This window comes from Silurus aristotelis, assembly GCF_946808225.1.
Source record: "Silurus aristotelis genome assembly, chromosome: 12".
In the NCBI taxonomy this organism is placed as follows: Eukaryota; Metazoa; Chordata; class Actinopteri; order Siluriformes; family Siluridae; genus Silurus; species Silurus aristotelis.
Window position 1 is genome coordinate 21393418 of NC_139585.1, and position 25781 is coordinate 21419198.

The 25781-nt window shown below is 39.1% G+C and overlaps 3 protein-coding genes across 8 annotated transcripts; 1 reads left to right on the plus strand and 2 right to left on the minus strand.

The window, feature by feature from the left end:
• Positions 1-1578: 1578 nt before the first annotated feature.
• Positions 1579-5275, minus strand: g6pc1a.1 (glucose-6-phosphatase catalytic subunit 1a, tandem duplicate 1). Its single transcript, XM_083556794.1, has 5 exons — positions 4929-5275; positions 4748-4857; positions 4119-4224; positions 3125-3240; positions 1579-3010 (listed from the first exon to the last, which is right to left on the minus strand). Exons 1-5 carry the CDS (start codon positions 5144-5146, stop codon positions 2505-2507), a joined length of 1056 nt encoding a protein of 351 aa, XP_083412920.1. The 5' UTR covers positions 5147-5275; the 3' UTR covers positions 1579-2504.
• A 1688-nt stretch (positions 5276-6963) lies between these two features.
• g6pc1a.2 (glucose-6-phosphatase catalytic subunit 1a, tandem duplicate 2) lies at positions 6964-11602 on the plus strand. Its single transcript, XM_083556793.1, has 5 exons — positions 6964-7285; positions 7890-7999; positions 8161-8269; positions 10426-10541; positions 10625-11602. Exons 1-5 carry the CDS (start codon positions 7056-7058, stop codon positions 11125-11127), a joined length of 1068 nt encoding a protein of 355 aa, XP_083412919.1. The 5' UTR covers positions 6964-7055; the 3' UTR covers positions 11128-11602.
• Positions 11248-25312, minus strand: aarsd1 (alanyl-tRNA synthetase domain containing 1). Of its 6 annotated transcripts, XR_014536091.1 has the most exons (14): positions 25197-25312; positions 24638-24769; positions 21852-22011; positions 19801-19858; positions 19419-19575; positions 19004-19120; positions 14983-15113; positions 14836-14902; positions 14675-14766; positions 14523-14577; positions 13135-13229; positions 12698-12923; positions 12571-12651; positions 11248-11881 (listed from the first exon to the last, which is right to left on the minus strand). XR_014536091.1 is itself a non-coding variant. In XM_083556787.1 (12 exons), the coding sequence occupies exons 1-12, from the start codon at positions 25233-25235 to the stop codon at positions 12785-12787; spliced, it is 1242 nt and encodes a 413-aa protein (XP_083412913.1). In that variant the 5' UTR covers positions 25236-25312; the 3' UTR covers positions 11781-12784. The 6 variants fall into 6 exon arrangements, 2 of the variants coding, with proteins under 2 accessions (XP_083412913.1, XP_083412912.1); XR_014536092.1 differs by lacking the exon at positions 25197-25312 and having other exon boundaries at positions 24638-25085; XR_014536093.1 differs by having other exon boundaries at positions 11781-12651.
• Positions 25313-25781: the final 469 nt, after the last annotated feature.

The following is a 25781-nucleotide window of genomic DNA, read 5'->3' on the forward strand; positions in this document are numbered from 1 at the left end:
TTGCACAGTCCGTGATGTAACAGTGCTGATCCTCAGGTCTTCCAGTGACACAAACAAAATGTCCTGCTTCAAGAGCTGCAGTGGAGGTAAAGGGCTAAAAAGAGAACAACAAGGCGGTTAATGTTTAATTGTGCTTCTCAGTACGAGAATGTGCTTAGATAGGGGTTTGGGTTTGCAATGTGCAAAACAAGTGAAAGCATTTGGATTTTTTTTCCCGTAAAGGAACATTTTTTTTTTCTTCTTCAAAAAGACACAGAGACTGAGTGCATAAAAATAATTTCCAAGATGTCCATTTTGTCATAAAGTGTAATTCTGGATGTTATGGTTTTTTTTCACATTAACCTCGATTTGTCATCTATCATTTTAATACCACTGTAATGGTATACGGTAATAATAAACCCTTTATAAGCACGCATGCAGGAGGCCATTAATCAATAAACTGTGAAACATACACTACACTTAAGTGCCTCAAAATGCTTGCAGGAGAGCATTTATTAGTTTAATACTAATGAAATACTGAATTTTTTAAGTGCTTTAACATGCTGGCAGGGAAGCCAAAAAAGATTTACTGCTATTGAAATAATAGACCATTTCTAAGCACTTTAAAACACTTGAGGAGAGCATAAATCGGATTTACTACTACTGAAATTACACTCCATTTCTGGCCGCCTCAACACACTTGCAGAAGATTATAAATCAGATTTATTATTATTAAAATAATACTCAATTTCGGAATGCTTCAACACACTTGCATGAGAGTATAAACCCGGTGTATTACGTTTGAAACAGTACTCGATTTCTGAGCACATCAACATGCTTGCAGGAGAGAATGAATTATTCTACTTATAATGGAGTAACTGTAGATGTCATTGTATAGTATCAGATTCTTATAATAGAGCGACCTTAGATGTCATTCCATAGTCAATACTATACTAATTAGTCAATAAACCCTGCAGGTTCTACCAAACTAGGACACATATCTAATATTAAACATTTACACGTGAAATGGAGGTGAATTGCTTGCCCATGATAAACCAAAACAAAACTCATTCATATTTTCAGTTCTAAACATATATGAAATATGAAGATTTAAAAATGAAACTTGGATCAGAAACCAATTCAGATCAATTTTAATGATAAATAGTTATAAATGATAAAAATGGAAATTTGTTTTCAATTCAAATTTTGTTCAGGTATTGTTTTTCCTTCTTTGTTTTCCCTCATACTTCCCAAAAACATATTAGTAGGTGGATTGGCTAAACCAAATTGCCTCTAGGAGTGTGTAAATGTGTGTGCTTGCATGGTGTCTTGGCATCTAATCTAGGGTGTATTCCTACGTCATGTCTGGAAACTTGGTCCACGATGACTCAATAAAGTGTGTGGGTGAGTGAAAGTTCAATTATAAACATTTAGCTAAATATTTAAATGAATGAAAAGCACCTTGTGTGTCCAAAGTGATTGTGTGTATTATAAAAAAAAATATAAGAATAAAGAACACACTGATAGATGACATATATGCTAGAATGTCTTTCATTAAGCAAAAGTGTTTGGTGTAATATCCAACAACAAAAAAATCTGAAAGAAAAAAAGTTTTATCTAAGCATAAATAACTGCTTATGTAAGGATTATAACACAGCTGATTTAGGTCATTAATATTTATTGCTAGGTTTATATGATATATGAGAGCAGGGAAATCACCAAACATTGTCTTTGAGGACTTTCCTCCCATTAATGATAATGATAAAATAATAAAAAAAAAAGATTTTTATAAATGATCTTTAGGATGGCATTTACGTTTACTTCTACATGTAAATGCAGAGGGACTTTAAGCTCTATGAGTGCCATAGCAGTTTTATTATCTCTTAAATCTACATCAGGGAATGCACTTGTAACTGTTGGACTTGCATGGCACCAGTGGCAATTAGTAACTCAGCATTGTACAACCCCACACGCATGGAACACTATCTTCAGTGAGTTAGTTCAGAGTACAAGAGCTGACAGAAGGACCTTTGGACATGTTTTCTAAAAGAGAGTTGTCGTGAATGGGCCAGACTCATTCAGAAGATATGGAACGATATTCTCCAACAACACAAGGCTTCCATTGAACTAAGCCAAAACAAAGAACTGTTACATTTTCACAAAAGTTAACTCATTATCAGAATCTTAAAAATCTAGGGAAAAGTCATTTGAGTACATAGACTAAACCTTCAGCCTTGTCTTTTTTCAAATACAAATATTAAATCTTTCACAGAAATTAAGTGAGATTGTTGTTTGAGATGGCAGAAGGTACAAGAATAGACTTGGCTGAAGAGTTCTTAGTCACGAGAAGTGTAAATACTATAAAATGCATGTTCAGTATTTTGTCTTTGAAGTATATTCAACATACATACAAGTGTAAAGCCGGATGCTAGAGAGGTTTCTCAGCTAAATCACTGTCAAACTTAAAAAATATACTAGCCTTTAGACATTTATCATTCGCCATTGCTAACCACAGAAATATTTGTCTATGAGGTCTTTCCAACTTTCTTTTCCTGTAAAAACAAGAACAAAACTCTAGGAACAAGGATGGTAGGAACCAAAAGAGCAACAGCACTCTTTGTGAATGACAGAATGTAAAAAATTGTATGGTTATCTGAAGGGAAGGTCAAAAAGTCCAGGAGCTGAAGAAGAACTAATGATATGGCAATAGAGCCCATTTTAAAGGGTTTACTAGTGCTCTTTTTGTGCTGAGTATGGAGTGGTGAGTGCAGTCCCAGTCCCAGACCGAACAAGGTGCCCATGTTGCGCAGCAGGCTGGCGAATGGCGTCGTGTCCATGTTGACCCAGGCTGGGTTCACACACCATTTCTGAGCCTTTTCCAAAGTCCACAGCAAATCCACACCCACCGCCTTCAAGAGAACATAAAAGCCAACGGCGAAAACGAGCAGGAAAAGAGTGATGCTGAAGTACTTCTGCAAGCTGGTGATGTAAATCCACTTCTGTCTTGAGAATATCTCGGCTACAATGATACCTGGAATCAGAGATAATATATTTGTTGATGATATATTAAAGCCACTTAGGTAATTCAGTATAGATGATGGCATTGGAAAGAATTGCAGGTTCAAGCAGAGGATTGTCTACCCACCTGAGATAACTCCACATATAACCTGATGGGGGAAGTGGGCGGCAACATAAACACGAGACATGCAGACTAACAGCTCCACCAGTCCCAGCAGCATCCATAGCACCATCTTTAAAAGCCTGGCAGTAGACAATTGTCAAACGTGTACTAATATATAGGAACCATCAAACACTTCTGCAGGCTTAATACTTCAGCATACTTCATGCAGAGATTGTGTTTTGCTGAATTTCACAACCAATATGATGTGGTGCAAACAACAAACAGGCAATGCCCTTCCTAGAAATTGTGCAAGCATGCAAATGTGGTTACTTGTTCATGCAAGCTTTGCAGACATCATCTCTGCATTATGCCCTTCAGACTGACAAAAGTAATCAGTATATACACCAAGAAGGCATAACTTTATGGCCACAGATCAGGCATAACATAATGACCACGTTTCTAATATTGTGCTGGTCCCCCTTTAAATGCAAAAACAGTCCTGACCCATTGAGCATTAACAGCAGTTCATCTTCTTGCATCTTCTTCAGCAATTTGAGCTACAGGAGCTCGTCTGTTGGATCGGACCACAAGAGCCAGCCTTCGCTCCCCACATGCATCAATGAGCCTCGGCCACCCATGAACCTGTCGCCGGGTCACCACTGTTCCTTACTTGGAGCATTTTTGATAGATACTGACCACTGCAGACCAGAAAATCCCACAAGAGCTGCAGTTTTGGAGATGCTCCGACCAAGTCGTCTAGACATCACAATTTGGCCCTTGTTTAAACTCGCTCAAATCCTCGCTCAAATGCTTTTAGCACATAATTTTTGTTGACAGAATGTTCACTTGCTGCCTTGTATATCTCAACAACTAACAAGTGCCATGATAAAGAGATAATCAGAGTTATTCATCTCACCTGTCATAATGTTAGAATGACATAATGGTATGCCTGATCGATGTGTAAGCAGTAATGCAAAATCTGAAGATTTGGCACTTGCATGTTGTGTCTGAAACTCACCAGTAAAGCAAAGCAGGGGTTTTTCTCTGAGCAGCAATGGATAACACCGCTATGACCATCACATACCCTACTGCAGCAGAACCCATTGCATGACCAGAAGGACTTCCTGAAAAGAAATAAGTAGGTGCAGTCTCTTAAACACAAGCCACATGCCTAAGGTTTGGTTTTTCAACTTGTGAAACAATGTTTCTTATTCTTTTCATTTAGATGATGGTCATGCAAATGGCAAAATGAGTTGTGAAACAAATGCCATGTGTCAAAAATAGTCCATCTCTTAGCACAGATCAGGGGATGCATATATGCAATATGACCAGAAATGCCTTACACTACTGTCTTTCAAGATAAGATCGGGGTCATGCAAAGGGCCAAAGGAATAGGAGGAGGGAGCGTTTTCAAATCATCCAACCATACCAGTTTAATTCAGGTCAATGATTTATTCCTATCAATAAATTATCAACAGCCTGATTTCAAAAGTAGTGCTTAGGGTATAGCATTAAGATAACCCAAAGCAAGACATCATCTAGTCAGTTCAGCTCATTCATTACCATCTGAGTTGCACAACCGTTTACAACAAGAAAAATCGACTGACCATGCAGTATGCATCAATATGAATGTGTCAAGCATCGTACCTGGTCCAGTCTCACACGTGATGGAAAGCTGCCTGAGAGCAGGCGCTGACTCATTGCCATAAAACTTAGTTTCATGAACCCACCAGTAAGGTCTTTCTCCAAAAAGAACCCTGCAAACCAAATGTTGATTAAGTTTCAGAGCTGTTGGAACAACTTGTTTCCAAGCTTCAGAAAGTCTTACCATTTTAGCACCAGGTTAAGCCAGTCGCCCACCACACCCACCCAGATGAGCTTGATGCCGACGTTCCTTTCCAGGTGGAACCAGATAGGGAAGAAGATATAGAAGGTGGTGTGGAGGTCCGCCACATAAGAAATCAGCTGAAACCCACTTTCATAGGCAATGTACTCTTTTTGCAAATAGAACACCACACTCACCCCCCAACTATGGAGCAGATCCATGACTCAATGACGACAACGGCAGGGTGCTTAGCCCAGCACAATTATTGACGCACAGATGATGAGGATTGAAGCGTGCAGGCTGGATGGTTTTACCTCTTGTTTGGATTTTGCTTGCCCCTTCCAGCTGGACTTTATTCAAGGCTAGATCATGTTTACTCGACTCCTGTTGTATCCAGGAGTCTTCAGGGTCTATGACCTTTCCACCCTCTGTGATGGTGAAGGGGGCCAGGACTGATAACAAAAACATGGAGTAAGATGATTGGTTGTGAAACACAGAGTATGATGTCATATGATGACACGGACGTCATTAAACCAAACAGAAGAGGTTTCTTTTGGATGGCCTTTTTTCAAAACGGTAGTCGGCTTTCATATGATTCACGTTTCCATTCTATTATTGGTAAAATGGTGGCAACTTAAAAAAACACAGAAAAATGGTTTAAAAACAGCCACCCCTGTTTTTCAAACCAGCACATCACTAGCAATTATTAGCAATATTTATCCCCTTAATACACATATTGCTTTGACATATCTGTATTAGAGAATATGCTTTTTTGCAAAAATTCATTTCAAGGCTCAAGCAAAATGACTAAAGCCTTGGAAACAACCTGAAACCTCAAGTTGTAGACTGTTATTTTCATAAACACAAAATTCAACATATTCCACAAGCATCTAAACAGGCATCGTCGACAACACTGCAGAAAAACATCTTAAAGATTAAGCTCCAAAGATTAGGTCTAATCACTTTTGCTTACAATTACAACACAACCAAGAAAATGATATTATATATTAGCACTGTTCAGGTGCAGAACATACACTATATGGACAAAAAATAACTGGGTCACCTGACTTTTACAACCATATGTAGTTCTTCCTCAAACTGTTACCACCATTAGAATAATTCTACCTTAAACTGTTCCTGCATGAAAATGCCCCTGTGCACAAAGCCACCTCCATGAAGAAATGGTCTACATGGTTGGAATGGAAGATCTTCAGTGGCCTGCTATAGAGCTCTGATCTCAACCCTATTGAACACCGTTGAAATTAATTAGAATCTAGTGGAACATCCTCCCTAAAAGAGTGATGGTTATTATAACAGCAATGTGGAATGGGGAGTTTAAAAATACCTTTTGTCCATACAGTGTAGTTTGAAAAAATTGCCCAAAGCTTGCAGAATGAATACAAAACTGTCTTGAACATAACCCAGTTTCTTTAAAAAGGACATTACAGGACAAGATACATTGCAGAACTTGTATTAAACATTAAGATGATTTTCAGGCTCAACCTTTATTTGAAGAGATATATGGTGAAATATACTGGTTAAAGATGTAAATGCATTGCATAATGCACATAGTAATGCTTGGAGTGCAACTAATAAATAAATCAGAAATATGAAAATATCTGATTTGAATTCCAGTCATGTGTGATAGCAAAAATGTGTGTAATTAACAGATAAATTAATGAATTACTACAGAACACAATAACGATACCCAGAAAAGTATTTGCAAATAATATTACAACCATCAAATTTTACATTTAATTGACAGTGAATATTAGTTTAAAAAATAGAAAATAAAAAAAATGCATGGTGACTGATAAATTGTCCTTAATTTCTGGGTTAAAAGTAAATGGCTGTCATGTAATTTCATCCTCCACCTTAACTTGTTTGTGTCCCATTTGCTTTCCAACAAAGAGGCTTCTTGTTAACTGTATCTAACTATTTTCTCTGTCCACTCTGTTTTATTACACATGTACAAGGTCCAAAGATCAGTGTTGTCCATGCGTTCAGCTGGTGGGCCTGCTGATATAAAGCCTAGAGACAGCATGCTCAAGGCTATCAGTCCTTTCGCTCTCTTTCTCTCTCTCCCTCTCACTAATTCAACACATTTTGCTGAAGAGGAACATCATCAGAATGGACACCATGATGGATGCTATACATGGCTATGGTGTGAGCTCCACAGAGTACCTACAGACTCACTACAAAGATGCCCAGGGCTGGTTCCTGTTTGTCTCCTTTGCTGCTGACCTGCGCAACACCTTCTTCATCTTCTTCCCCATTTGGTTCCACCTGAGAGCATCGGTTGGCATCAAGCTCATCTGGGTGGCTGTGGTCGGGGATTGGCTCAACCTCGTTTTCAAATGGTAAGGTGTAATGAACGGATAACTTTAAATATTTGTACTTATAATAATAATAATAATAATAATAAAGATATATTATTATTAGTTATATTATTGCAATATTAAAAAATATATATATAATTTTTGAACTTAATGAAAAAATTATAAAAAAAAATATAATAATAATTCAATAAGAATGATATAAAAATTATATATAAATATGTATATAAAATGTATTTAAAGTAAATGTATACCAAATGTACATTAAGCATATATATATATATATATATATATATATATATATATATATATATATATATATATATATATATATATATATATATATATATATATATATATATATATTTTCCCGTGGGCTCACCACCTGCAGGAGGGACCGTAAGGGACGGTGCGGTGAGGATTGGGCAGCAGTCGAAGGCGGGGGCCTGCTTAGACTGCTGCCCCCGCGACCCGAATTACGGATAAGCGGGAGAAAATGAATGAATGAATGATTGATATATATATATATATATACAATTTTTGTCTAACTTGGCCCTTAATTTTAATAATTTGCATTAATTAATTAATTGATACATTTTAAAATCTAATTAAAATGTTTCCACTGAAGGATCCTGTTTGGAGAGCGGCCCTACTGGTGGGTGCACGAGACGCCCTACTACAGCAACAAGTCTGTGCCGCACATCGAACAATTTCCCATGACCTGCGAGACAGGCCCAGGTGTGTCCTCTCATCTTACACACCACAAACCATTTACCTAATAACCAAAATACATTAATGCCCTCACCAGACAACACACTACAGTAACAAAACAGACTAATTAGTGTGTCATGGGTTTAATTTGATAGCAATTACATCAAATGTGTGTTTTGCTGATGCAGGTAGTCCATCGGGTCATGCTATGGGAGCAGCTGGAGTTTACTATGCCATGGTCACCTCCATCCTTACTATCATGCTGAGCAAAAAAAACAACCCCCCCACTAAAGCACTGTAAGAGTCTTGCATTCAAATCACTTTCACATTGAACATAGTACAATTATTTCCCAATCCAAACATGAGCTTTCCATAAATAAGCAAAGAAAGCAAGGAACATTTTATTTAGCTCTGGTCACTTTTGAAGCTAATAGGAATGAAGTGCATTAGCTAGGTATATTAGTAGCCTTGGGACCAGCAGGGTTGTGTTTAGTTTTACAACATGCTTCTTGGTAGCTAAGAAGGTTTTGGTGTCTTGTGTGTTAGATGTTGTCTTTCCTCATCAGGTATATAATACTAGACAAAAAAAAAAAGCTGTGCTTAGGTTAGCCGGGGTGTTTGTAGCTGCCATGCACAGCTAGCAAAGAACTCTTCATGAATCTTATGTTTTACTTGTACTGTATGAGATTGGTGTGGTTCCTCTTTTATTTTTTTCATTATGTTGCACAGCATCACCTCATGGGTTTGAACATGGATTTAGACTGATATTTAAGACATACAGTGGGTACGGAAAGTATTCAGACCCCCTTAAATTTTTCACTCTTTTTTATTTTGCAGCCATTTGCTAAAATCATTTAAGTTCATTTCTTTTCCTCATGAATGTACACACAGCACCCTATATTGGCAGAAAAACACAGAATTGTTGACACTGTTGCAGATTTATTAAAAAAGAAAAACTAAAATATCACATGGTCCTAAGTATTCAGACCCTTTGCTCAGTATTTAGTAGAAGCCCCCTTTTGATCTAATTCAGCCAGGAGTCTTTTTGGAAAAGATGCAACAAGTCTTTCACACCTGGATTTGGGGATCCTCTGCCATTCCTTCTTGCAGATCCTCTCCAGTTCTGTCAGGTTGGACGGTAAACGTTCGTGGACAGCCATTTTTAGGTCTCTCCAGAGATGCTCAATTGGGTTTAAGTCAGGGCTCTGGCTGGGCCATTCAAGAACAGTCACGGAGTTGTTGTGAAGCCACTCCTTCGTTATTTTAGCTGTGTGCTTAGGGTCATTGTCTTGTTGGAAGGTAAACCTTCAGCCCAGTCTGAGGTCCAAAGCACTCTGTAGAAGGTTTTCGTCCAGGATATCCCTGTGCTTGGCCGCATTCATCTTTCCCTTGATTGCAACCAGTCGTCCTGTCCTTGCAGCTGAAAAACACCCCCACAGCATGATGCTGCCACCACCATGCTTCATTGTTGAGACTGTACTGAACAGGTGATGAGCAGTGCCTGGTTTTCTCCACACATACCGCTTAGAATTTAGGCCAAAAAGTTCTATCTTGGTCTCATCGGGTCTTCCTGCGAGACCAGAGAATCTTATTTCTCACCATCTTGGAGAACTCCATGCGGGTTTTCATGTGTCCTGCACTGAGGAGAGGCTTCCGTCGGGCCACTCTGCTATAAAGCCCCACTGGTGAAGGGCTGCAGTGATGGTTGACTTTCTACAACTTTCTCCCATCTCCTGACTGCATCTCTGGAGCTCAGCCACAGTGATCTTTGGGTTCTTCTTTACCTCTCTCACCAAGGCTCTTCTCCCCCGATAGCTCAGTTTGGCCGGTCGGCCAGCTCTAGGAATGGTTCTGGTCGTCCCAAACGTCTTCCATTTGAGGATTATGGAGGCCACTGTGCTCTTAGGAACCTTAAGTGCAGCAGAAATTTTTTTGGAACCTTGGCCAGATCTGTGCCTTGCCACAATTCTGTCTCTGAGCTCTTCAGGCAGTTCCTTTGACCTTAATGATTCTCATTTGCTCTGACATGCATTGTGATCTGTAAGGTCTTATATAGACAGGTGTGTGGCTTTCCTAATCAAGTCCAATCAGTATAATCAAAAATTTCTGGACTCAAATGAAGGTGTAGAACCATCTCAAGGATGATCAGAAGAAATGGAGAGCACCTGAGTTAAATATATGAGCGTCACAGCAAAGGGTCTGAATACTTAGGACCATGTGATATTTCAGTTTTTCTTTTTTAATAAATCTGCAAAATGTCAACAATTCTGTGTTTTTCTGTCAGTATGGGGAGCTGTGTGTACATTCATGAGGAAGAAGAATGAACTTAAATAATTTTAGCAAATGGCTGCAATATAACAAAGAGTGAAAAATTTAAGGGGGTCTGAATACTTTCCGTACCCACTGTATATTTTAGTGCATTATTTATGTTGATTTTTTTTTTTATGTTCCAGGTACCTGCGAGGCACTCTCTGGACTCTTTTCTGGGCCGTTCAGATCTGTGTTTGTCTCTCCAGAGTCTTCCTGGCTGCCCATTTCCCTCATCAGGTCATTGCTGGTGTATTTACAGGTCAGTTCTCATTAGAGTGCATATCATGTGGGAAAATCTGGGCACACTTTGTAAAAACTAAATCTTCCTGTCTTTCTTTGCAGGTATGATTGTGGCTGAAGTGTTTAACAGGCAGAAGTGGATCTACTACGCCAGCTTGCAGAAGTACTTCAACATCACTCTGTTCTTGCTCGTTTTCGCCGTGGGCTTTTACGTCCTTTTGAAGGCCGTAGGTGTGGACTTGCTGTGGACTCTGGAAAAAGCACAGAAATGGTGTGTGAACCCAGCCTGGGTGCACTTGGACTCGACGCCGTTCGCCAGCCTGCTGCGTAACATGGGCACCTTGTTCGGTCTGGGCCTGGGCCTGCACTCGCCGCTCTATACCGAGAGCAAAAAGAGCACTAGCGCCCCCTTTAGGATCGGCTGCGTGCTCAGCTCCCTGCTCCTCCTCCACCTTTTCGACTCCATCAAGCCGCCGACGCACACAGCGGCGCTCTTCTACTTGCTTTCGTTCTGCAAGAGTGCCATCGTTCCGCTGGTCACCGTCAGCATCATTCCGTACTGCGTGTCTGGAGCCCTGAGTTTACCAAGCAAGAAACACCTCTAAAAGAACTTAAAGACAATTGTAGCAAAAACACAAACCCTCAGCAGTATTTTCCAGCTTTCATTCTTGACAGCACATCTCATCAGGTCTACAAGCTCAACCTGGACAAAAGACTTCCTTAAGCACTGTAATAAGTTGTTTTATTGCTCAGGATTACAGTGTTGTGTTTAGATTACTGTTTTATTTAATCTCATTACTCGTAACTTAGTGCTTTTTTAAGCGTACTGAGAATAGGCTTGGCATCCGGCCCAAGCATACAAATACTTTTCGATGAGGTTCGTTTTTAAGAACTCGGATGTAGAACTTTACGACGGGGACAAAGAACGTTGTTTTATTTCACGCAATCAAACGGAAAGTGGCGTCCTGCCCGTAACGCGTCTGTTGTGCGTGTTCGGAAATAATAGTGGCTTGTGCTTTCTGTAAATGTCTATTTTTGAAAATTTGTATTTTTAATAAAACATTCAAAATATATGAAGCAGTTTATTTATCCATATTTCATATTCACATGCTTCTTTTAATTTACATTTATGGCATTTGGCAGACGTCCATATCCAGGCTGACTTACAGTTATCTCAGTTAAACAGCTACGCAATTGAAGGCTAAGGGCCTTGCTCAAGGGCCCATGAACCAATGAACCACATCTAATGCCCTGAACATTATCAAGTGACAGATACAGTTAGTTTGTTTGTTTCTTTAAAGTACTCAAGTACAACTCAGGATTTCTCAAGGATTTCAAAACATAATGTCTAGCCATTAACTAGGGAATAAAACACAAAAGAGCAGGTTGTTACGGTGGCTGAGAAGTGCAAAACACATTAACAAATGCAAAACCAAATTAACAAATCCAAAACCAAAACAACAAATCATTGGATGATTACCGATCATTAGACGAGACACCTGTCATTCACCTGTATATCTTGAATGACAGGTGTCTCGTCACCATTCCATTCAACTATACCTACCTTTTCCTGTTTGTCTGAATTTTGTCGTTGTGTTTTCGGATTTGTTAATGTGTTTTGCACTTCTCGGCCACCGTAGGTTGTGAACAGAAAATAATCAACAAAACGAGGGAGTAACAGTATGATTTCCTATTTATATCACACCGAAACTTGCTTGTGAATCCAAGTCATACTTTTGAACCCTTTAATCTATTACGATTAGCATGTAAATGTAGATTGTGTGTAAAACAAGTCTATGAGTATGAGCCGTTCCTATAGAAACAATAATTACCATAGGATTTCTATAGGATTAATCATTTCTATACACTGAATACATTCATAATAAATAGAAGCTTAATAACAACTAAATCGACAAAGCTGTGGTCTCAATTCTGTCATTCAAAATACAATCAAATCATTTAGACTGATCTGCCTGGACTTCATGTTTGTGTGTGTGTGTTTGTGTGTGTGTGTGTGTGTGTTTTGTTGATTAAATAAACAAACCAACCTGCACATATGTTAGATTCTCGTGCTTTAGATATGCTTTCCAAAAAAACCTGATGAGAACGATTAACAAATAGCCAAAAAACTTTTACCATCCACTACCATCAATAGAACCAGATTATTCTCATAACGGCTGTTTAAAAGAGAGTTGGTTCAGTCCAGTTAAAATCTGGTCCTTATTTAAACTGAAAGAGCTCCATAATCGATCTGTTCATCTGTCACTCTTCTCCTGCAGTGCGTTTGCGGCTGTGCTCCAGCAGCAATGCCTCCACCTCCGCTCTCTTCGCCAGGCTGTTGGCCTTGCCTTGGAAACGTCCGTTCTTCCCAGCACCTTTCCCCTGTAGCAGCTCCGCTACTCTGTGTGTGGACACGGACATGACAATGGGTCGGAATCGTTTCTGTTATAATATTCATGAAATATTATACAAAAAAAAAGAAAAGTGAGAGAATCCTGCTTTGCATTCTTTTTTCCTGAAATACATAAACAGATCAAAGCAATAGAATAAATTCTACCTATTTTTTGTGTCTTTTTTACAATGAAAGCTTGGTGTTTTTTTGTATGCCTTACCGTGGCCCCAGGTCAGTTATGAGGTTCTCAGGTCCTGCAAGCAGAAACATTCCTGCTCCTTTCACGTCCCCCACTGTCAGAAAAATAACTGTCTCCTGCACACAAACACCAAATCATAACTGCTAGGAAATGAAAGAAAACACCATAGAGAAGGTTTATGGCACTACAGCACTGAGGAATTTATTATAACAATACCATTCATAATGGCTTTGCTCCCTGTTGGCATGAATGTTTGAAGGCATTAATCCTGTGTAGTTTTTATTAATAAAGAAACCCTATGTTTTAGACAAAAGTATTGGGACACCTGGCTTTCCCAGCCATATGTGTTTCTTTCAATCTGTTATCACAAAATTGGAGGCAAAATTTGGGTAGCATTAGATTGTACCTTTATTTGAACAAGGAGACCCAAATTTGCTCCAGGATGACAATGCCCCAGTGCAAGTGTGTACAATGAAGATATGGTTTACATGGTTTGGAGTGAGAGATCTTGCATGGCCTGTTACAGAGCATTGCTGACTGCACCCCAGGCCCTTGTGGTTGAATGAGCATAAATCTCCACAAGCACATTCTGAAATCTAGTGGAACGTCTTCCCAAAAGAGTGGAGGTTATTATAACAGCAAATGGGCACTAAATGTGTAATGGAAAGCACATATGAATCTCAAAGGCAAGTGTCCACAGAGTTTTGTCGATATAGTGTATGTGGACGTTTATCGTTACAAATTACATCGTATAATTTTGTGTTTTCTAGAAAATCCCTTTCCAGAAGGTTCCTAGAAAGATATAAACATGAGAAATGTGCATTTTCTCAACAGTTTTCTGAACGATCAGCTCTGCTACATAGTGAAGTCCTGGAGAGTTTACTAGCTTTGGGAACGTGATGAAGAGCAAGCTTTAAGCACTTTCATATTCTAAAGTGTGTTGACAGGTTTCCAGCAGGGTTTGGATTGTTTCTGTTGTTTTATGCAACCATTTTCAAGTGTATTTGGTGTTATAAAAAAAGTATAATAGGGAAGAGCTTTCTTTGTGCAAACCTTCCAAACAGGTGTCAAGTCATCAACCAACATTAATTTGTGTTGAAACCTGTTTTGGTTTTGCCCAGAAGGCTGTTGGCTGACAAAGGGATTATACTTGTGTGGAACCACATAATTGTCCAGTCAGCAATAAAGTTTTGCATTTAAATTGCTTGGATTTGATTTGGATATTCAATTACATTTACAGCATTTGGCTGAGCATTTGATACTGAGTTACTGACAGAAAACTAAGTGGTTTCTACAGTTGTGAATGGAAAGAATTGATCACTGTTTGGTTTTTAGAAAATTGACTGGCGATTCAAATAACGGACTGCTGCTGTTCCAGTTGCTCGTGTTAAAATGCAGTAATACCGCACCTGAAAGCCAATCTCATTGGCAATGATGTTCATGAACTCGTTGTCACCGTCCTTGCTATGAGCAGAGAAAAAATAATACGGAAAAAAAGTCAACCATTTAAAGCTACCAATATTTCACTGCATATTTATTTTATGTTGAAATGAATACGCACTTGTGTAAGCTGAAGAAGTTGTCTTTCTCCAGCTGGCTCTTGAAGTTCTGCGCTATAAGAACAGCCATGTCTCTGAGGATAGTGAGGTTACTCTGCCAACAACACAGGAGTTCAATACGTGGACTTGAATTGAATAAATCTCACATAAGAGATTGTCTTACCTTCTGAAGACGCTTGACTGTTTTCTGCAGTTTGTCCACAGCATCGATGTGCTCATCAGGCCCTGTTCTGGAAGACAAACCAGAACAAAATTTTCACACATGATTATTAAATCTCGAAAAGCATGCGTTCGCTCTCTGGGCACTCACTTCAGCAGCGCTGTCAGGGACTTTTCCGCGTTGTAGCATTCATCTGCATACTTCAGTACTCGGTTTCCAGCTATGAAAATCAAGTTGGTTTTATTCTTCTTCCCTTTTTCTGTCCCCAAGATCTTGATCACCTTGTATAGCAAGCACAAAATATTGATGTGTTTGAGGTAAACATTTTTCCAAGTGTCAGTGTCACATTGTCTAAACTACAAATCACTACAAGCATTTAGCAGATTTACTGTCCTCTGAAAATAACTGAAAACACACACAACCACTATTTTCAAACAGCTGGCAACTAAAGTGAGTACACCCTCAAAGAACATGTCAAAACCGAGTCCAGTCTTGCACTGCCTCAATCCTCCTGGGCAGGGACTTCACCAGAGCTGCACAGGTTGTTGCTGGGATCCTTGTGCACTCCTCCATTGAGGATCCCCACAGGCGCTCAAGAGGGTTCAGGTCTGGAGACATACTTGGCTAATCCATCGCCTTCACGTTCAGCTTCCTCAGCGAGGCAGTTGTGATCTTGGCGGTGTGTTTGGGGTCGTTTTCATGTTGGAAAACTGCCGCTCGGCCCAGTTTCTGAAAACTGTGACATGTTGGAATCCATATTTTCTTCTTCTTATATCGTTGTGGAGTGCAACCATTCTAATTCTCAAATCCTCAGAGAGTTCTTTGCCATAAGGTGCTATGTTGAACATCCAGTGGTCAGTATGAGAGAATTGTACTCAAAGAACCAAACTGTAAGTGCTCTAATACAAGATACACAAATTTGTATCAGCTGTTATCGCTTAGGGTGTACTCACTTTTGTTGACAGTTATTTTGACAATAATAGCTGTATGTATCTATAATGCTATACAAGCTGCACACTGACTACTCTAAAATATATCCAAGTTTCATTTCTATAGTATTGTCCCTTGGGAAGAAATTATTTTGTATACACACACCCACACAGGAAGTCCTCATCTAAGTTCAGCCTTAATGGAGTTCCCATGGTGTTTGAACGGGCGGCACACCAGGGAATATTGAGGCTGTTGGAGCTGCCAGGGTGAATATCCACATTGCTGTGTAATGACACTGAAATTCCCTGTGCGCAGCACTCACACTATCTTCATTCTTAAAACAGGGGTTTTACAGCGGATGCTTGTTGTGCACCACTTCACTGCTCCATCATAACTATTGGCAAGAGGTTCTAAAGAAGGTCGCACTGGTTCCAATCAATTGCTGATGTCCAAGGGTTGCCAACTCCTAATTAAAAAATGTTCCATTTCCCTGCGCCATGCTATATATATAATACACACACACACACACACACACACACACACACACACACACACACACACACACACACACACACACACACAGTGCAACCTACTTGCAGGGGTTATGTTCTATGACCCGTTGTGAGTAACAAAAAATGGTGAGGTTTTGACTCTCCTTTTGATGTTTCCTTTTACAAGGGGAATTGTACATGTACTGTACTGTTAACTCAACAGAAATTGTGAATTACTTTTCATAAATGTTTTATTTACTACTTTACATGAACAATACAATAATAAAATAGTTTTTCTAACATTTAATGTCATTAGTACAAACTCGTCAACTTGTGAACTTTCCAGATTTTTCGCGAGTTACTCTCAGTCCGGTTCCAAATGAAAAGTCGCAAACTATCGAGGTCGCCAGTATAGAGGTTCACATTATATATACACACACACACACACACACACACACACACACACACACACACACACACACACACACACACACACACACACACACACACACACACACACACACACACACACGTGATCAAAATTAGAGAACAATTTATAAACAATTGAACAATTCTGAAATAATGTCATCTTCACTGCTCAACAGTTGAAGGAGTTTTTGTCCTGTCTATACCATGCTACCAGAACACCTTTTCCACAAAATAACTAAGGCATTCAAAAATAAACCCATTATTTTGCAGAAAACACACTGATCAAAATTAGAAAACACTTTCAGATACCCCCCAGTTATTGGTGTTATTCTGGCACCTGGTGCTAATTTCCTTGATTATCTATCAACCCCTATTTAACTGGCAGCCTAACTTCCAGTTTCACTGACTCTGCAAGATGGTGGGCCATTCTAAAGTGACTGAAAGCCTCTGGCAGCAGGTTGTCCAGATGAAGGCCAAAGGGATGACCCTATCAGCCATAGCAAGACAAGTTGGTCGTTCCAAATCTGTGATTTCAAGAATATTGAATCTTTACAACATCACAAACTCATTCAAGTCCGCCAAGAAGGCTGGTCGTCCACGGAAGACAAATACAAGAGAGGACAGGATACTGCGGAGGATCTCAATGGGCAATTGTTTCCACACTGCAGCTGGAATTGCTCACCAGTTCAGCGCTGAACAGGGTAAGGATCTGTCTCGTCATACAGTGTCTCGATGTTTAAGAGCATTTGGACTGAAAGCCCACTCTGCAGTGACCAAACCTCTCATTAGCAGAAAGAATCAAAAGGCTAGACTAAGCATGTTGTGTGGACAGAGGAGAACTGGTCCAAAGTTCACTTCAGTGATAAAAGCAAGTTTAATTTATTTGGGTCCGATGGGAAACATTATGTTCGGCGACAAACTGGAGAAAGAGTGAACCCAAAGTGTGTAAAGAAGTCAGTGAAAAGTGGAGGAGGAAGTGTCATGGTTTGGGGCATGTTTTCTGCAGCAGGAGTTGGGCCTCTTATACAGCTACATGGCAGAGTGAATGCAAATGTTTATCAGAACCTTTATCAACAACATATGGTTCCTTTCCTGCGTTCATCACCCAATCAGCCCGCAGTGTTCATGCAGGACAACGCTCCATGTCACACAGCAAAACGGTTAAAGCAGTTCCTTGAAACTGAAAACATTTAAATAATGACATGGCCTGCCCAGAGTCCTGATCTCAACCCAATAGAGAACCTCTGGAAAATCCTTGGCGACAAAGTTATGGCCAAGAAACCCACTACAGTCACCGAACTGTGGTGAAGACTGGAAGAAGAGTGGACCAAAATCACACCAGAGCAGTGTGAGAGACTAGTGCTGTCCTGTGGCCGCAGATGTGCTGAAGTCATTCAGAGCAGAAGCCTGTACAATTCCTACTAATTGCTGACTGTTGTAACCTTCAGAAAATTTTGTTGTAATATTTTTCCATGCTACAGTCATTGCTGTTCTCTAATTTTGATCAGTGTGTTTTCTGCAAAATAATGTTTTTTTTTAAATGCCTTAGTTATTTTGTGGAAAAGGTGTTCTGGTAGCATGGTATAGACAGGACAAAAACTCCTTCAACTGTTGAGCAGTGAAGATGACATTATTTCAGAATTGTTCAATTGTTTATAAATTGTTCTCTAATTTTGATCGCCAGTGTATGTATATGTGTATATATACAGTATATATACACAAACACACACACACACACAGGTAGAGTTACAATCTTTTTGATTTTACGATGACGATTGTGATCTAAAAAAAATTCGACAAATATTTTAATGTTTAAGCGGCTTTTAAATTACCACATGATACGTTGCGATGCTGCTACAACTAATGGCAAAGAGGTTATAAAGGAGGTTGCCCTGGTTCCAAACATTTGCCAATGCCCCAGGGTCGGCAACTCCTAGTGCCGAAATTTCCCGTTTCCCTGCACCACCCTCCAATAAATAGTTTGATAGAAACATTAGTTCTATCAGATTTCTGGAAACAAATTGTGATTGCTTCAGTGGTCATGGGACTGCCTCCTAAAACCGCACAGCACATTCACTATATAAAGTTATATTTACTATATAAAGTTATATTCACTATATAAAGTTATATTCACTATATAAAATCCTGAACATATCATGCAAAAATGTTTTGCTTTTGTCCTGCATGAGGGACAAAAATCTTGGAAAATAATCACTTCTAAAGACATAATTAGTCGTCTTTGAAGCGAGTGTATGATGTTTTAAACTGCTTTCTTCACTTCACACAAGCATCCACTTATTAGAGTAGATAAGAGTGCTAACCTGTAGATGACTGAGATTGGATACGTGGGTCCCACAACACATGTTGGCGTCTACTCCCTCAATATCGACGATCCTTACTGGTCCGGCATGATCATCGGGAAGCCCTCTGCTCCTTACCTGGGTACAAACACACTTTAGGGGTTAATGACTGTAGCACTGGTTCACTGGCTGTCCTTCCTTAGTGTATGCTTCACAGGTACTGAATGGCAAGCAGGGAACACCCCAGATATTTAAAGAGGAGAATGTCAGATCCTTGGCCATTTTGCCTTCTTTCAACATATCATCTTCAGGAACTGACTGTTTACTTGACACTTAACACATTCCACTGATCAGCAGGTGCCACTGTAAAGATCTAGGAATGGTAACATTTACTGACAGTGCATCGACATGAAAGTTAACAATGTAATGTGTGTACCTTCTCCACATCAGGGTCATCTATAGAGAGCAGGCGCACATTCACTGGGACATGAGCACGGATCCTGTCATTGACTGTGTCCTCCAACGCTTCCATCTCTCCCGGCTTCACAGAGGCTGTATCCAACTCGATACTGCTGCGCTGACGGCCCAACTCCCTGCAGCACAACACAAGCATTAACACACACACACACACACACACACACACACACACACACACACACACACACACACACACACACACACACACACACACACACACACACACACACACACACCTCTTTGCTTTAAGGTGAATAAAAAAAAAATTGTTGAAATTTCGTTGATAATGAATCCGGGTTGCAATAATGTTATTTTCTAAAGAAAAGAATCCAGGCTCATACCATGAGGTAGTTTTGTAGCCAAACATCGCATCCGCCAAAGCAGTGATCAGATGTTGGCCTGTGGAACAAGTACACGGCATTATTAATGCAAACACAGGGTTTTTGAAGGTTTCACAAAGTCATTTTTAAGACTATTTAAGACCCTTTTAAGATCACTAAGAATGAAATTTAAGACCTGTATCACAACATCAAACACACACACACACACACACACACACACACACACACACACACACACACACAAATACTTAACTGAGCCCTAAATAAAAAAAAAAAATTTCCAAGCCAAGTATCGCTAGACTTGCACTTCCCCATAGCTGGAAAAAACATTTACTGACTGTGATACAATTTATGTCTGTGATACAATCCAAGAGAGATTGATGCCAATAACAGAACGCTGATTGGCTGTTGCATGTTGGTCTCTAGCGACGGAAAGAGCTAAAACCCCATCTGTATTGATGATCCGCATGTTTGATTTGGCACGTTTTCACGCTGGATGCCCTTCCTAATGCAACCATCTCCATTTACCCGGGCTTGGGACTGGCACTAAAGGCTGGGGTTGGTTCCCTGACCGGGGATCGAACCCGGGCCGCAGCAGTAAGAGCGCCGCATCCTAACCACTAAACCACCAGGGAACCTCAGCAAATTTAAGACTTTTTAAGACCTAAAAATCTAAATTTTAAGATCCTGCAGTAACACTTATAACAGCAGAGGCTAAACTCTTACAGTCGATCAGGAATTATATGGTGAATTGATTGCAATAAATGGGTTAAAATGTGTGTAATTGTTTATATTTTTAGATATGTAATTTTCTATAAGGAGACATTAAGTATTTTTGGAATATATATTTAGTCTCACATCCTTCACTGCACAACTATTATTTACAATTATTGACAATTATTTGCATTACTTGTACTAGTGGAAAAACTCTGGACCTAGCCACTCTAACTCTGGACTGGACTTTACATTTTTTACCAGCACATGGACACTTTATTGACAATCACAATCATACTGGGTCACTTTAATCTGTACTTCTGTCAACATCTGTCAGACATTTTATTTATTTGCTTATATAATGTAATAATATCATCTTTTTCATGTTTACAAGTTGGACAGTCAAAAAAAAATTGTGTTATATGTCATACATTTGAATGTGTATGTGACAAAATTTTAAAGCAAGAGTCCGACATAAACAAACAACTGCAACTTGATCAATGCTTCTTCAAGATAGAAAAAAAAAGAGAAAGATGAAGGAATGACTATAGTATAGCTCCTGTAATGTGAGCAAGATTGTTAACTTGTTTCACAAACAGCAATATATGTAAATGGAAATGGAAAAAATGTCATGTTGTAGTCTAATAAATACAAAATTAATCAATGATAAAAAAGAATAAAAACACATTATTATGTAAAAAAAAAAAAATGCTTTGAATTGGGACATGTCACACCACCATGCTGTTGATTATTACCCCGAAAACAGCTGACGTGGAAATATTTTATTCCTCAGATATTTCAAATTAAATTCCATTATTATGTAATGTGTCTTTGCACATCGTTAAGAACCAGTCGTTCAATTTGAGCGAGACTTTAATGTGACTCAGAAGAACGAGTATTCTCAAAGATTGATTTTTTTATTTTCTGTGTGTGTAAGCAAAACTTTGTGTGTAAGCAAAATTGAGTAGTTATGAGCCCTCTGTTTATATATATATATATATATATATATATATATATATATATAAATTATTGGAACTATAGTCAAACTTTGTAAATCTATACGTGTTGGGGGATCTGCTTATTAAAAATTTTACATTTTATTTGATTTCTGATCAAAGGAACAAAATTAACAAAATGACAAAAAAAAAAAAAAAAAGAGATTTGTTCCTTCTGATCATTTAGATTCAAAGGACCAAGTCACTAAAATAATCTGATCTTTCCATCACTATTGCAAACTAGATTCAAATTCATTGTTCTACGGTTTTGGCAATTTTTCAGTATAAAACTTATTAGTGCATGAGCAGCAGTAAACTTTGTGGATGCCTTTGCACACTCACCTGAATGCTGCTGCATGTGATCAAACCTACGCTTCCAGTCGACCTTGAGCTGAACCTCACGCCCTTCCTCGAGAGCTGAACTAGTGAAATGCACTGCCTCCGCTCCCTGCCTCAACACTCGCAACACTTCCACATCCTCAATGGTTCCACGGTCATCAGGCTGATTCCCAAATACACACACACACACACACACACACACACACACACAGAACAGAACTTATATTATATAGATTTAAACGCAATGGAGCGCAATGATGTTAAATGCTGGGGTAGTTACAGTCACTCAGCTACACATCAGCCCACAAAGCATCACTCTGAAGTTTCCTATTTTCCTATAAAAGTGCATCCCAAAGTGTTTCATCCCATTCATTTTAAACCATCCGACTTTTACAGAGTACTGACACTGGAGACTCCTTCCATTCATAATACAATAATCTCCTTATGTCATACTGTTTACAATTAATTACAATTAAGTCCCAGTGAATTACTGCCACAACTTTACAAACCCTAATATGTTAGGCCAGTGTGTTTATACTCTCAGAGCTGCTGTTACAGGGAAATGATCGGACCAATCACATTTGAGAATTCACATTTCTGTGCCAAACCCTTTATATATATATAAAAATAAATAAATAAAAAAAACAATAAAAAAAAAAAGTTTTATACAACAAGGTGAAATTCTTTCTTCACATTTCCCAGTGAGTGCAGTGTCGGCCATTAAACAGCGCCTCTGGAGCACAGAGGGTTAATGGCCTTTTCTCAAGAGTCACTGGTGTTTGAACCCCTGACCTTTTGATGACCCAAAGCCTTAACCACTGAGCTACTGCTTCCCGTCAGATAATTAAATGGGCATTATATGACCAGTTTAGAAACTGCACCAGATTAGATAATCTGCTAGACTAGCCGCTAGCTAGTCGTCGACCGTAACGAGTTTACATGATGCGCACTGGACTTTTTTTTTTTTTTTTTTTAATACATTTTTATAATTTTTGTTTTACTTAATACAAAATATTGTGTACCGTATTCCGATTATCTCGATTTGTTTTAGTATATTTTATAGTATTTATAGCTCTTACATCATTAGGAGATATGCGCATTTAATAACGAACACAGTAACAACCTACGGACAAATTCATGGAACGAAATATCGTTCGCTTGTAGGGTGAGGAGAGACTGTAGGGGTCTTAAAGAATGGCGATCAATATATAGTAGTATACTGCAATCTGTTAATAATTTAACAAATACAGTACATAATTTAGCAAAACAGATCAATTTACACTACTATAATGTATAAACTATACAGTATATTTACCGTATTTTCCGGACTATAAGCCGCTACTTTTTCCCCACGCTTTGAACCCACCGGCTTAAACAGCGAAGCGGCTATTTTATGGATTTTTCCTGGGTTTTTTCCGGTTTCACAAACTTCAAGCCAAAAAAACTGAGCCCCATAACATTAGACCAATGAAATTGCGGAACGGGTTCAGGTGAACCAATGAAACTCTTTATATTAAATCAGATGCGCTCCCACTGAGTCGGGCCGCACCACATCATAAATATGGATGAGGTTCCTCTGACGTTTGACCTGCCGCTCACTCGGACTGTCTACAGGAAATGTGAATCATTCGTCACGCTGAAAACAACCGGGGATAAAAAAAAAACACACTTCACCTGTGTTCTGAGCTGCACGGCATCAGGAGAAAAGCTTCACCGATGGTGATTTTTAAACGCACGACGATGCCAAAAGAAAAACTTTCGAGAGAAATAGTTGTGAAAGGAAGGAGGAAGACAGTGAACAATGACTTTCTTGGTAGGCTGCTGTTTAGATACAAGCCGTGTAACAGACACTGTTTTTCGTTAAAGCCTGTGTAAAGTTAATTATTTTCAATGTAGGCACCTGCGGCTTATAGACAGGTGCGGCGTATTTATGTTCAAAATAAAAATCTTTGTAAAATTCAGTGGGTGCGGCTTATATTTGGGTGCGCTTAATAGTCCAGAAATTACGGTATGTATGTGGCGGCGGGCGCGTAAATATTTTTTACAATTTTGTCGTATCGCTATCATCATCGTAAGACCGAGAAACCGTGAGACGAACCATCGTAACTCGAGGACCATCTGTAATCATTTGGATTGGACATGTGCCAGGTCAATGTTATTGAGTCATAAAACGGAACGGCCAATCCGGTGCCAGTATGTAAATGCAGATCAAATAAAAGCACATTATCGGTTCAGGTTTCAACTTTGGGCTACAATAAAGCCCAGAGCTATGATATGACGGTTTGTATTTTATGCAGAACCAAAATCCCATAATTAATGCTTTAGTTGCACTGTGTTTCCAAAAGTATTTGGACACTTGATCATCACGCTCACGTGTTCCTTCCCCTCAAAATTATACTGAATCTCTTTGTATTCTGGAATGTCACAGTTTTCCCTTCACTTGGAACTCCATGAAGACATGGTTTGCCAACACTGAAGTGAAAGAACTCAAATGTCCTGCACAGAACCTTGACTAAAACCCCACTGAACGTCTTTGGGATGAACTAGAACGCTCATTGTGCACCAGAACTCTTCAGCCAGCATCAGGAGCTGACTTTACTGTGGCTGAATGAGCACGCGCCGAACGCCTACCTGGGAAAGTAGAGGTTATTAGAAGAGCAAATGGAGGACTAGTTCTGGAAGAAGAACATGGTTTAGATGGTCAGGTGTTACAAATCTTTTATTCTCAACAACGAGATTGATCCGAGTCACACCCTCTTGTTTGTGTATAAATGCACATTCGTGATCACCTGTCCTCCTCCCTCAGGGAACAAAATGGTATCTTTTAATATTACGTTGAAGCCCTTCACTTTTTCCTTCTTGCCATTGGTGCTGTCCAGCTTCAGTTCAGCAGGGGAACAGGACACCACCGACGTGACAAACTGCAACAAAGGGAACAGGGAAACTTCTCGCTCACACAAACACGTCTTTTTAGGTCTTATTTCACACATATGATGTTTGTGAGGACCTTCTACAGGGACCTGGTAATGCAGATAATAAACACTGCACCTACACATCAGTCTAAAGCTAAAGTTAACTTCAGTGACCAAAAACAACCTTTTCCCCCTTGTTTTTATGAATAAACACTGCAGTGTAATCCCAGGGGGGTAGTGGAGGCTACAGCCATGACATACAAAAGACAAACTGGAACCAGAACTTATACACTGCTGCTGATCACATGACCTGTTCAGAGTGTGTGTGTGAGTGTGTGTGTGTCTATTTAATTACCAATACAAATTTACAGAAACCGAGTTTCAACAAAAAATATCTCAGCATGTAATAGATATACACACTTGGAGGTTTACATACTTCTTTCATATAACTGTCTCTCATACACTGAAAAGCCATGATCCACTCTCAGACGGAAACCCGAGCAGTGCTACTCAATGAAAGAAACAGGAAAGCGGCAATATGGCGCCCGGGGATAATTTTTCAAAATAAGAGTTACCACAACGAAGGAAGAAAAAACGTAGTAAAAGTACGAAAAAAAAGAAGAATGAAATAATAATAAATAAAAGGCATTAATTGAATTGTGCCATATTTATTGCTCAAATTTGCCCTATTGCTTAAAGTGACCGAGTGCAAACGAGCAAATCATAAATTTCCTAGGCATTTATTCATTTATTTATTTGTTTGTTGGTTGAAGTGCCTGTGCATTCAAGTGACCAAGTATGAACAAACAAACAAAGAATATATATATATATATATATATATATATATATATATATACACATACATACATATATACACATACATACATATATACACATACATACATATACACATATACATACATATATACACATACATATATATTTATTTTTATTTTTTTTTTCTCATGCCTCGGTCTCCATATTGTTGTGATACATCATATTTGCGTAGCAGCAGTGGTTT

Excerpts from the sequence above, each read along its gene's own strand:
- g6pc1a.2 (XM_083556793.1), top strand. The coding sequence starts at position 7,056 with ATGGACACCATGATGGATGCTATACATGGCTATGGTGTGAGCTCCACA. Across the intron at positions 8,000-8,160 it reads GACCTGCGAGACAGGCCCAG|GTAGTCCATCGGGTCATGCT; the intron begins GTGTGTCCTCTC and ends TTGCTGATGCAG. Across the intron at positions 8,270-10,425 it reads AACCCCCCCACTAAAGCACT|GTACCTGCGAGGCACTCTCT; the intron begins GTAAGAGTCTTG and ends TTTATGTTCCAG.
- aarsd1 (XM_083556786.1), bottom strand. The coding sequence starts at position 24,904 with ATGTGTAGGTGCAGTGTTTATTATCTGCATTACCAGGTCCCTGTAGAA. Across the intron at positions 22,012-24,637 it reads TCCCTGAGGGAGGAGGACAG|CCTGATGACCGTGGAACCAT; the intron begins GTGATCACGAAT and ends TTTGGGAATCAG. Across the intron at positions 19,576-19,800 it reads GGCTACAAAACTACCTCATG|GGAGTTGGGCCGTCAGCGCA; the intron begins GTATGAGCCTGG and ends GTTGTGCTGCAG.
- g6pc1a.1 (XM_083556794.1), bottom strand. The coding sequence starts at position 5,146 with ATGGATCTGCTCCATAGTTGGGGGGTGAGTGTGGTGTTCTATTTGCAA. Across the intron at positions 4,225-4,747 it reads CACGTGTGAGACTGGACCAG|GAAGTCCTTCTGGTCATGCA; the intron begins GTACGATGCTTG and ends ATTTCTTTTCAG. Across the intron at positions 3,241-4,118 it reads ACCCCTGCTTTGCTTTACTG|GCTTTTAAAGATGGTGCTAT; the intron begins GTGAGTTTCAGA and ends GTCTACTGCCAG.